This window comes from Patella vulgata, chromosome 4 (assembly GCF_932274485.2).
Source record: "Patella vulgata chromosome 4, xgPatVulg1.2, whole genome shotgun sequence".
NCBI lineage: Eukaryota > Metazoa > Mollusca > Gastropoda > Patellidae > Patella > Patella vulgata.
The window spans coordinates 81,009,971-81,022,504 of record NC_065882.2 but is presented as its reverse complement, the minus strand read 5'-3'; the positions used below and the strand labels follow the sequence as shown (position 1 = coordinate 81,022,504).

Here is a 12,534-nt window from a genome sequence, read left to right as displayed (position 1 = left end):
CATTAAATATTTGATTAACCAATCAGTGTTGATGTTTCTAGTGGGTTACCCACTGTTCCATGCAACTCAGTCCAAAACTCGCCGTAAAAGACCTTTTCATTGGCTAATCCCTGACATCAATAGAAAGGCAGGTTATATAACAATTCTTTCAGATCCTTGCGTAGTAAAGACAAGTAAAACGAAATTTTTAACCATAAAAACGAAACGAAATAGGATCTGTGTTTTAATCAGATTGATCTCAATGCCTAAATATGTTTAAATTCTATTTTTAGATCTGTGCCGTCACTTCATTCTGCTCCTGGTGGAGACGCCAAACAACGCAGACGAAGAAGGTCAGTAATTTTTAGAAACCCACATTTCATGTGGATGTATTTTGTTATCAACTGTGTCCACCTGTCTTTCTGTCCGTCAACTGACTACAACTCAGAGGTCTTAGCAGATTTTTTTTCAAATTTTCAGTGATTTCTTAGTGGGGTGTAAAGAATCCTGTCAAATCTATGTTTCAATTGAAAATCGATTAATTCTCCCCCAATTTAGATCTATGAGATATTGTGAATGCTATACAGGACGAATTTCTTAATGGAAATGTTTAAAAACTTGGTGAAATAGTTCATTAAGGGAGAACGCGGGTCGAAAAAAATTGAATTTTCTAAATAATTTCACTTTTTAAGTAATGACAGTTTTTGATAGTTTGAAGCCTTCTCTTTGAGTTCCCAAAAACAAAATATCAAAAATTTCATTTTTTTTTATGTAAAAAAAGTACATTTTCTGTTGAATGGTAAACATTTCTGAACCTGTACATGTCCGAATTTTGATAAAATAACGTCTAAAAAATCCCGATTTTAAGCCTCCACATGTCCATTGACAGCCATGTTTGATATACCGTTGGAAAGAGTAAACAAAGAATAGCATGATGGGAATAAAAATAATTTATTAATTCCCGTCAGTTTTCTAAGCGCCAAAAATGCTCGAGAATTTCCTTTTTTGGTTAGGTGACCTGATCGCGGGGTCAATATATCCGACGTAATAACAACGACATCTCCTCATTGGTCTAACGGAATTCCGTCACCTAGCAACGGGATGCCGTGATGCGCACGCTTTATAGACACAGTTAACCACTCTTTTTGTATAACAATATTACTTTATAAGAAGTCCAAGACTACGATCGATGTCCCGCAAGCCTATTTAGCGATATTTACCGATGAATTTAATAGTTTTTTTTAATTATTTCTAATAAACCGTGATTAAAAAAAATAAAACATTTTATGGGGATCGTAATTTTTATAGCCGTGTCCAACTTTGTCGACCGGTAATTGTTTTTAGTCTTGTTTGTTATGACCCAAATAAAACAATTTAGTATGATTTACTTTTTGGTGATTTTTCTCTGATTTGATTTTTTGGACGAAAATGCAATTTCAAATTACTAGATCTCAAAAAGTTACTAATATTTTTACTTGAAATTTGCAACAGTTATAGATTAAAGTCTTTTGAATGAGATAACAGAGAGTTTTTGTATTTACTGTTTTTATTTTTGTAAATAATTCAGTTTTTAGTTCATGTTTCGTTAAAAAAAAACACACACTTATATAAATGCTTATAAATTAATAAAAATACAGAGGACTCCAAATGTCTCTCTGTCATTTCCTAGCTTTATGCATTGTTTATAAGGTGTGAAAGTTTCAGAACTGTAGAGTTATTATTAACAGAGATCTAGCACTCCTACGAATTTCCCCATTTTTTCTTGATTCGTTGGTAACCATGGCAACCAATGTCCGATTTGGGATTTGATGAAAAAAATCAGCTAACTAAATGGTCTTTCTAGTATATACAAAGTTTCAACCCAAAATAACATTAAATTTTGCCTGGACAGCGGCGCTACGGCCTACTCATATAACGACTTCCAACTGTCAAGGAATCTTTTACATGCACGCAAATGTCTACACGTGACCTTGGTAGAAGCCAGAGTTATTATTAACAGAGATCTAGCACTCCTACGAATTTCCCCATTTTTTCTTGATTCATTGGTAACCATGGCAACCAATGTCCGATTTGGGATTTGATGAAAAAAATCAGCTAACTAAATGGTCTTTCTAGTATATACAAAGTTTCAACCCAAAATAACATTAAATGAAAAAAAAAAATTTCGCCCCTCGTTCCCCCTTAAGCCAAATGAAATTGTAAAAAAAATGTTTAGACTATAAGTTTCTAAGACGTTTGCCATAAATATTTTTACTTTTAAAGATTCTGATACCAGGAAAAGTTATCAACAGAATAGCCAAGTTTTTATCTCAATATCATCCAATCATACAAAGCACGAATTATTTGTCAATTTAAATCAACATTGATGTTGTGATCTTACCGGGAAAAGATGGGCTGCTGACATCCAATAAACATTTTACCATTGGTACATGAATTATGTACCATAATGCAGTTCAATGCCATTTGTAACGGGACTGGAAGAATGAGGATAGACATATTCCACAAGTCATGTCAAACTTCTGTATATAACTCTTTCAAACTGTACTTGAATTTAACACAGCAGGATTCATTGATATTACTGTTAGTTATTTCGATTGACTTGGCTAGTGGTGGGTGGATTAGGGAGTCTGACAGGCACCTGTCTTATGTTCATTGTTGTATTCCGATTCAACTTTGGAAGAGTCGGTTTCTTTAAATACAATTTGGAGCGGCAGTAGTGGACTCGTGATAACAATCTTCCAGATTTCATCTCACTTGCAGTGCTCACAAATCGTCACTTTTCTCGCGATGGCCACAGAGATCACAATAGAGCATTTTTCTCAACTTAAAAGTATCAGATATGTCAGTTCGCGAGAAATGTGACTAAATGTGGTGTTTCCTAGTCGTTCGAACGGGACAAAAAAGACGAGGTTCACACATTAATATAATTTTTTTTTTTATTAGAAGAAGTAAATCACCTGGTAATAAACGACCACCGGAAGAATTAAAACAACATTTCGAGTAAGTCGACATTTATTCAATATCATATTTATAATGTGATATATTTTGAACAATACCATATTTAGTATGTAGTATTTTTTGAACAATTCCATATTTAGAATGTAATACATTTTGAAATATGCCATATTTAGAATGTAATATATTTTGAATAGCACCATATTTAGAATGTAATATATTAATAGTATAATTATTATATATATACTTTAGGTATGATTTAGTTGATATGGAAGGTGTTATATTTATATATGGTTGATACAGACGTTGTTATAATTGTATATTATATATATTTTAGGTATGATTTAGTTGATATGGAAGGTGTTATAATTGTATATTATATATATTTTAGATATGATTTGGTTGATACAGAAGGTATGACAGATGAACAATTAAAGGATATAGCATTTGTTTCTGTAGAGTGAGTCAATTATTTATGTTTTATATTTTACCCTCTATTCGTCACTGGAGTCAAAATGGGTCAGTGAGAAAAAGGTTGCCTCGCTAACCTGGCGGTTCCATGTTCGATTCCTGCATTGGGCAAGAAAGTTAGAGATTTTCAGGCATGGTTCCCCTTTCTCAGTGGTGCAGGACAGATAAGACGAAAAACCAAGGTCCTGTGTAAAAACATTGGCATGCACGTTAAAGATACGTTGGCCGTTGAATTTCTGTATAAGAGTAGGCTGTAGCGCCGCTGTCTGGGCAAAATTTCCCTCATAGGTGCCAACTCCTAATTAATTTACATGTCCGCTCTCCATCTTAACTCAGACTCTCTCACCTTGACTGAATAATCTGCTTTGGATACATTACATAACACAGTTTGTGTCGAGTGGACGTTAAACCCCATTTCTCTCTCTCTCTCTCTCTCTCCAGCCATTATGGTAATGACTTAGAGTGCCATCTGGACAACCATGGGTGCCAATAAGGATATTTGAATAATTCCGCTTTCGTGTGTCAAGATGGTACGATAGCATATCCATACGATCTGACATTATGTAACAATTGTAAGACATTTAATCTTTCAATGGTGGGAATTACGCTAGTAATTACAAAGAGAGGAGATGAAAAATGTTTTAATATCAATTATAAAAATTGTATAAATATAATCACTGCGATGTTTTAACAAGATCTCACAAGTCGTTATCAAGCATATAACACTTGTGTCATTTGTGTTATATGCTTGGTAACGACTTGTGAAATCTTGTTGAAAGGTCGCAGTGAAATAAACCATAGTAATTGTTATTCCATAAATAGTGTGTTATTTGATTATATTCCAATTTTACTAAATGCCATTCAAAGAATACATCAGATCATAAATCTTTACTCTTTCCTTTCAGGACTAAAGCAGAACCTTTTAGAGTTCGTTTATCACCTCGAAGTCGACAGAAAGCTCGAGTTAACAGACATCGAAGCTTTGGGTAGGTGTATTTATTAAAACCACAGAGACTGGTCATTGATAGCTTTGGGTAGGCTTAATTTATTAAAACTGTAGAGACAGGTCATTGATAGCTTTGGGTAGGTGTATTTATCAAAACCGCAGAGACAGGTCATTGATAGCTTAACAACTCATTGTTAGATTGAATTTCCTACGAATGGATGCCTGTCCAACCTCTTGGGTTTTCTCCGGGTCCTCCGGTTTCCTCCCACTGCTAAAGACCGCTACGCGAAAGCGAATCATTGAAATAAAATTTAAAAAAAAAAAACATGTTAGTCCCGAAGTGACCTAGTTTGTGTTGAGTAGACGTTAAACCCCATTTCTCTCTCTTTCCTACGAATGGAGGTTGTTTGTAGATGTTGTAGTCATAGTAACAAGGTCACTGCATGGGTCATTTTTTGCAAATGGAGAATTATATTCTGTATTGGTCTTTGACTTTCACAGAGATTTTATTGCATGTTTTACCGGACTACTGGGCGTTTGTAGAATAGTTTGATGTCAATCCGATTAAATTACAGATCTATATTTTGTTTCGTTAATTCATACTTTCGATGGCCTCTACTGCACTAAGATCTGCTTAGTCGTTTGGATGGGACAAAAAACCAAGGTCCCGTGTAGACATTTGCGTGCACGTAAAAGATTCCTTGACAGTTGGAAGTCGTTATATGAGTAGGCCGTAGCGCCGCTGTCCAGACAAAATTTCCCTCACAGCATACTGTATGGCTTAAGCCTGTCTTCATTAGCCCAATTCAGAGCTAGTAGGATTTTAAACCCCATTTCATTTAATTTCAGTGAAAAATTAGTATTCAGCTAAAATTTGGAAAAGGATCTAATCTTTTTTGATATTTTTACTTCAGAGAGACTGACAGATATTCCCAGAACAGCAAAAGTGATATACAGAGTGCTCCCACTGTAACCATGCCAGCTCACCAATCAGGTCTAAGAACTAAAAGTTATTCTGGTTTAACCAATCAAAATCAAGATAACATTTTACCTCCTAGTGGTTATAGTAACTATAGCAATAATTATCGTGATAATCAAAATGGTCGACCACCTCATCACCGTGGACAAAATAGTACCTACAGAGAGCAGGATAGAGAAAGTAGTGCTGCTAATGGAGATCATCGGAGGAATTTGACACAGCAAAATAGTTCTGGTGGTGTGAATAGGCGTGATATGGAACAAAAAAGTAGTGCAGGTAGTGTTAGTCGTAGGGATCCGTCACGTAGAAATAATTACGAACAATCGGGAATGAAACCTAGACCGTCTGAAATTGAGGCCAGTTTTAACCGAAGATCATACATATCGGACGATATACCAAACTTTGATAATTCCCAGCATTCAAATTATTCCAATCCTGCAGATAGAGACAATTCTAATCGCTATGGTAACCCACGTCAGGAACGACAAGACCGGTTTTCTTCCTATAGCAATAAAAGTTACGAAGCAGCTCAAAAGAGTTTTAATCAAGATACCGAAAGAACTAGAAATAGTGCGGAGCGATCCAGAAATAGTGCGGAGCGATCAAGAAATAGTGCAGAGCGGACCCGAAATAGTGCAGAGCGGTCCCGGAATAGTCCAGAGCGTAATTCTAGGAACAGTCCTGAAAGAAGTTATCGTGGATCTAGCGGTATTAATTATAATTCTACAGATTACCAGACCCAGCAGGAATATGCTGTACCGGATAGGTGACGTTTTATTAGAAAATATTAATTATATACATGTAACAGGGCATCACATATAGATGTATGCATGTAACAGGGCATCACATATAGATAAATACATGTGCCAGGGCATCACATAAATATATACATGTAACAGGGCATCACATATAGATGTATGCATGTGCCAGGGCATCACATATAGATATACATGTAACAGGGCATTACATTTTAAAGTGACTTTTTATATACACAAGAACTTTTTTTTTATACACAAGAACTTTTTTGTTTTGACATATTTTTTGTTAATTACGCCTTCAATTGTGAATAATCTTAATTAAATTAACATGTCTAAAATATCCTGTATAATGTATTGGATGTTATATTTTTAATAAACAACAAGGTCATCGCATATAATCTATACTTGTGACAGGGCACCAGGCCTGACAGTCATTGAAAGTTCTAACATGTTGAGGGAAATGTCTTTTGATAGTGTATTGTAATAGTGCATTGTGATAGTGTAATGTAGTGTAATTGTAATATTATAGGTCTCATTTTAGATAGTGTATTGTAATAGTGCATTGTGATATTGTATTGTAATGTAGTGTAATTGGTATGTTGTAGGTCTCATTTTAGAAGTTCAAGTCAAATACAACAAACACCTCAGTCTACTTCCTCAAATTATCCAAATAGTCAACAAAGACCACAGGTAAACACATTTAAATAGACATCTTTATTCATTAAATCTCTCTTGAAAACCGTTACAGTCTATTTTCTAGTAACGTAACTTTACAAATGGACTGATGAGAAATCACAGATGCTTAACAATAATTTTTTAATGAAATCAAATCATGCGATCAAATGAAACCGATCATATATAAGTTTGATTTAAAGATACATTATGTGAGATTAGATAAAGAGCTGGCAGTTCTCACTATAATAGTTAATGTAAAGCCAATTTGCTGAAAATTTCAGTCTAATTGAACCACTCTGAACTGAGAATTCAGCCATTGAATTTTAGGCCTAGCCTCGATCATTATATTACTAAAGTCGGTACGATGAAAAAAACACAGTCTCGATTATCCATTTCCTGATTAAATTATGAATGAAAGTTGAGCAGCAGATCGGAACCTAATCCAGTAAACATTGCAGGCTAGCGATGCCATCGAGAGTTGATTATGATCTGGATAAGTTAATTAATGCCTACTTAATAATTTAGAAAACATTTCAGGCCTAAACGAACCCTTAACAAAGAGTCGGCAAAAATCACTACAACTTGGGTATCATGTAGTTGTGCTGTTTTAACAGGAGGGGGGGTTGGATGGCTTAGTGGTTAGCACGTGCACGCTGTATCATTAAGTCTGTCATTGAGTCAACTGGCGTGGTTTCGAATCCCCGGTTGTACGTGACAAGGAGTAGGGTCGCCTGTCCAACCTCGTGGGTTTTCTCCGGGTCCTCCGGTTTCCTCCCACTGCTAAAGACCCCTATGCGCAAGCGAATTATGGAAATAAAATTGAACCATATGTTAGTCCCGAAATGACCTTGTTTGTGTCGAGTGGACGTTAAACCCCATTTCTCTCTCTCTCTCTTTAACAGGAGTTTCTGTATTTCATGTTTTGTTTCAACCATTGTTGGAAAACTATTGAGATTAATTACTCAACACTGCTCTAGAAACTAAACAGTTATAAACCCAACACTCATTTAATCTTGACAGACCATTTCAAACAACACAACAACAGAAACCCAATAGTTTTCGATGATTCTCAACAAATTTAAAGGCTCAATACCCCTCTTGTTGTAACTGAATAATATGTCCAAATCTTTATTCTAGTCAACAAATTGTACTATTTTACAATATTCCAATTAATTGATGATACAAATTTCATCTTAACACACCTAATTTAAAAAATTGGAAAAATTCAACTAAATGATTTGAAAAGCCTAACGTAAACCTTTTCAAATGTGACTTGGATTTAAAAATATTTTCGAACCCTCTGGACAAGTAAAATAGGATGTAATGGATAATTTGCACAACAGGTAGGACACATAAACATCTAGTACTTAGAATAAGGCTATTATTTATTTTCTGGAGCTGTCAAGCCAGCAAGAGTGTTATTGTCCCTTTAAACAGTTTTTCCAATGGTTTAAAACTAAACATTACATACAGAAACTGCTTCTAAAACAGCACAGTTATATGTGATACCTACGTTGTAGTGAATGCTGCTTTCTGGGTAACGTTCCTCCCATAGTAATTGTGTTAATCATCCCTGCTGATGCCAAAAAGTGAAACGTTAAACCACATTTTATTTTTGTTTTCAGTCTGCAGTGTATAATAACAGTTACTCTCGAAATACTTCAACAACGAATCCACCACCTGCATCATCTTATAATCCACAACCCCAACATCCTAATACATCACCTAGAAATCCCAGATATACCACAGCTAATAATAATAATATACCATCGAAACCTGGTGTCAATTATAATAATAACACTGATTATAGGTAACTATTAATAGCTTATACCAAATATACCACAGCTAATAATAAATAATATACCATCGAAACCAAGTGTCAATTATAATAATAACACTGATTATAGGTAACTATTAATAGCTTATACCAAATATACCACAGCTAATAATAAATAATATACCATCGAAACCTAGTGTCAATTATAATAAATGAAATGAAATGGGGTTTAACGTCCTACTGTTTTGCTCCGAACTGGGCTAATGAAGACGGGCATACACCATACAGTGTGCTATGAGGGAAATTTTGCCCAGACAGCGGCACTACGGCCTACTCTTATATCGAATTCCAACTGTCAAGGGATCTTTTACGTGCACGCCAATGTGTACACGGGACCTCGGGTTTTTCGTCTCATCCGAATGACTAGACAGCTGTCCTTGTCAGGCCCTCCGTCCTGCAACACTGACAAGGGGGAACCACGCCGGAAAATCTGGATGAACTTTCTCGGCCAATGCAGGGATCGAACACCCGACCTCCAGTCTAGCGAGCCAGCACCTTACCCACTTAGCCACCGTGATCCCCCAATTATATTCGAATCCCCGGTTGTACGTGGCAAGGAGTAGGGTCGCCTGTCCAACTTCGTGGGTTTTCTCCGGGGCCTCCGGTTTCCTCCCACTGCTAAAGACCCCTACGCGCAAGCGAATTATGTAAATAAAATTAAACCATATGTTAGTCCCGAAATGACCTAGTTTGTGTCAAGTGGACGTTAAACCCCATTTCTCTCTCTCTTTCCCCCAATTATAATAATAACTGTGATTATAGGTACATGTAACTATTAATAGCTTATACCAAATATACCACAGCTAATAATAATAATATACCACAGCTAATAATAATAATATACGGTCAGTGACGGTGGGGGAGTGGAGAGATCTAGGTCACCCTATACATTGGTGTGTGACTATCTGCTACATCCCTGAGATGGGGGGAGGGGGATCTAGGTTCCACTAAACATTGGTGTGTGACTGTCAGCTACATCACTGAAACGGAGGGGGGGTTCTGTCTTATACATAGGTGTGTGGCAATCTGCTTCTTCCCCGAGATGGGGGGTTGGATGGCTAAATGGTTAGCGTGCGCGCGCTGTATCATAAAGTCTGTCATTGAGTCAACTGGCGTGGTTTCGAATCCCTGGTTGTATGTGACAAGGAGTAGGGTCACCTGTCCAACCTCATGGGTTTTCTCCGGGTCCTCCGGTTTCCTCCCACTGCTAAAGACCCCTACACGCCAGCGAATTCGTGAAATAAAATTAAACCACATGTTAGTCCCGAAATGACCTAGGACGTTAAACCCCATTTCTCTCTCTCTCTCACCGAGATGGTGGTGTTTTGTGGGGGGGGGGGGGGGCGAATCTAGGTCACCCTAAATACTGGCTATACATCCTATCTGCTACATACCTGAGAAATATTACATAATGCACCTTTAATATTTGATGACGTATATTTCATTCAGATTGTATGACGACTATAATAAAAGACGAATATATCGCAGCGTGTCTGCTCCCAGACGGTATAAATAACAAATCTATATTTGGTCATGTATGAACACATCTATATTTGGTCATGCATCAACAAGTCTATATTTGGCCATGTATCAACACATATTACATTGTTTATGGTTCTAATGGTTCTCTTCTGAATAAGGTTTCTAAAGGTCAAGGGTTTTTGGGGTTTTTTATAAACAATATTTATTCAGAAACTGAGGGGATTGGGGAACAGGCAAAGCCTATATAAACCCCTCTCCCGGAGTCAAGGTTTGATAGGAGTCTTCATATTCTCAACTGTTTATAATACCAAGAGATATTGATCGTTTACACCATGCAGCGTTTCATTTAACAATTCTTCATTTTACACTGCAGAATCGAGCCATCATTTTAGCCAATCAAATACCTCACTTTCTGTTCAGATGTGCTTCACTTTCAAACATTTTTAGCTCTGGTTGGTTAATCCCATTTTGTAAAGCTCTGTTTGATTGGCCACAGAAATAACTCTTGACCAAGCATAATTTTACACACAATTTGACTCAAAAGATTTTGTTTGAAATTAGATATGGTGAATATGAAGTATTAATGATATGGTCAGTATGAAGTATTAACGATTGTATGAGAATGTGAAGATGGTGGTGTATCATGTGATTTCACTTATTTGTGATATAAATTACACCCCTATACTCTAGTCAATTATTGGTGATATAAATTACACCCCTATGATTACAATCCTTTATAATTACAGTCATATATAATTACAATCATATATAATTATAATCATGTATAATTACAATCCTCATTGTAAGAGGCATGTACAATAAAGTCATACTGTATTTATAATTACAATCATGTATAATTACAAACGTATATAATTACACTCCATGTATAATTACAATCATGTTTAATTACAATCCTGAATGTAAAAGGCATATATACCATCATGTATAATTACAATCATGTATAATTACAATCCTCAATGTAAGAGGCATATACAATCATATATAATTACAATCATGTATAATTACAATCCTCAATGTAAGAGGCATATACAATATTGTCATACTGTATTTATGATTACAATCATGTATAATCCTCTGTGTAAAGAAGCATGTAATATGACCATGTAAGATGCAAGTACAATATGGTGATACTGTATTTCTGTGGTTATTAGTGCATGGGGTTTTTGTCTAATTGTAGTTAGTTTATATTAAATTTACTCTTAACCCTCAGCCCTTACTAAACAACCAGGACCCTTATTTATTTTATATAGGGGATTTACTATATGTTGTAGTCAGTGCAGCACTATGCTTAAGGCCCTGTTTAATTTAACATAAAATTAGGCCTAGTACTGACCCTATTCCCATACTCTACTATATTTGCTCCTAGTTTAAATAGTTCTAAATTCTGACTGTAAACATAGCAACCGCTGTAATTATTTGAAAAAATACAGTAGGGTATTCATTGTATTCTGAAAGCAGCAAATTTATTTAAAAGCCCTCAAATCAACCAATTGTAAGTATTGACATGAATGAATACCCTGGTTTCAATATCTTGATCTGTTAATAATCAGTGAATATAACAACCACCGACGCCTTAAAAACTGTTCTTCAGTATTAGCACACCTTATAAATGGTGATATTATTATTAATACTTTGATGAATGAAACGCACATCAGAAAAAAAAAAAATGTGTTGGTCATCGTATATTCCCCCCATCAAGTTCACAGTAAAAGGAATTTTATTTATGTTTCAGAAATCCTAATGTCAGTAACCAAGGACAAGATTTATCATATAGATCTAACGGTATTGGTAACCAGTCCGTATCTACGGATTATCATGGACAAAATGGCCGACAGACTTACAGACCACAGGTATCATTAATCACTACTTCTTGTTAGTCAAACAGGGGTATATCTGATCCTCATTCTACCTGTATATCCCAATCAACCCAAGTGTAACTAGTTGTGTGTCTATATCCCATTCAACCCAGGTGTAACTGTAGCTGTGTATCTATATCCCAGTCCACCCAGCTGTAACTCTAGCTGTGTGTCTCTATCCCAGTCTACCCAGCTGTAACTCTAGCTGTGTCTGTATATCCCAGTCTACCCAGCTGTAACTCAAGCTGTGTGTCTATATCCCAGTCTACGTAACTCTAGCTGTGTGTCTCTATCCCAGTCTACGTAACTCTAGCTGTGTGTCTCTATCCCAGTCTACCCAGCTGTAACTCTAGCTGTGTCTGTATATCCCTGTCTACCCAGCTGTAACTAGCTGTGTGTCTATATGCCAGCTGTAATATAGGATACCAGTAGTGAGAAAGATTTGTAACTAAATGTTTGATTGTGTATTAAATCCTTGAATTTCTGGGTCATTCAGTTTCCTCCCACTGCTAAAGACCCTACTTGCAAGCAAATTATTGAAATAAAATTAAACCATATATGTTAGTCCCAAAATG

General features: G+C 35.9%; 1 protein-coding gene across 1 annotated transcript in view; it reads left to right on the top strand.

The window, feature by feature from the left end:
* Window positions 1-12,534, top strand: part of LOC126817088 (uncharacterized protein DDB_G0283357) — a 36,953-nt gene that overhangs the window by 20,743 nt on the left and 3,676 nt on the right. The window contains exons 16-23 of the mRNA XM_050543886.2: window positions 273-332; window positions 2,923-2,979; window positions 3,326-3,394; window positions 4,311-4,391; window positions 5,266-6,096; window positions 6,694-6,778; window positions 8,389-8,573; window positions 11,836-11,953. Coding sequence (XP_050399843.1) covers window positions 273-332; window positions 2,923-2,979; window positions 3,326-3,394; window positions 4,311-4,391; window positions 5,266-6,096; window positions 6,694-6,778; window positions 8,389-8,573; window positions 11,836-11,953 — 1,486 coding nt within the window. The remainder of the gene's footprint in view (window positions 1-272; window positions 333-2,922; window positions 2,980-3,325; window positions 3,395-4,310; window positions 4,392-5,265; window positions 6,097-6,693; window positions 6,779-8,388; window positions 8,574-11,835; window positions 11,954-12,534) is intronic.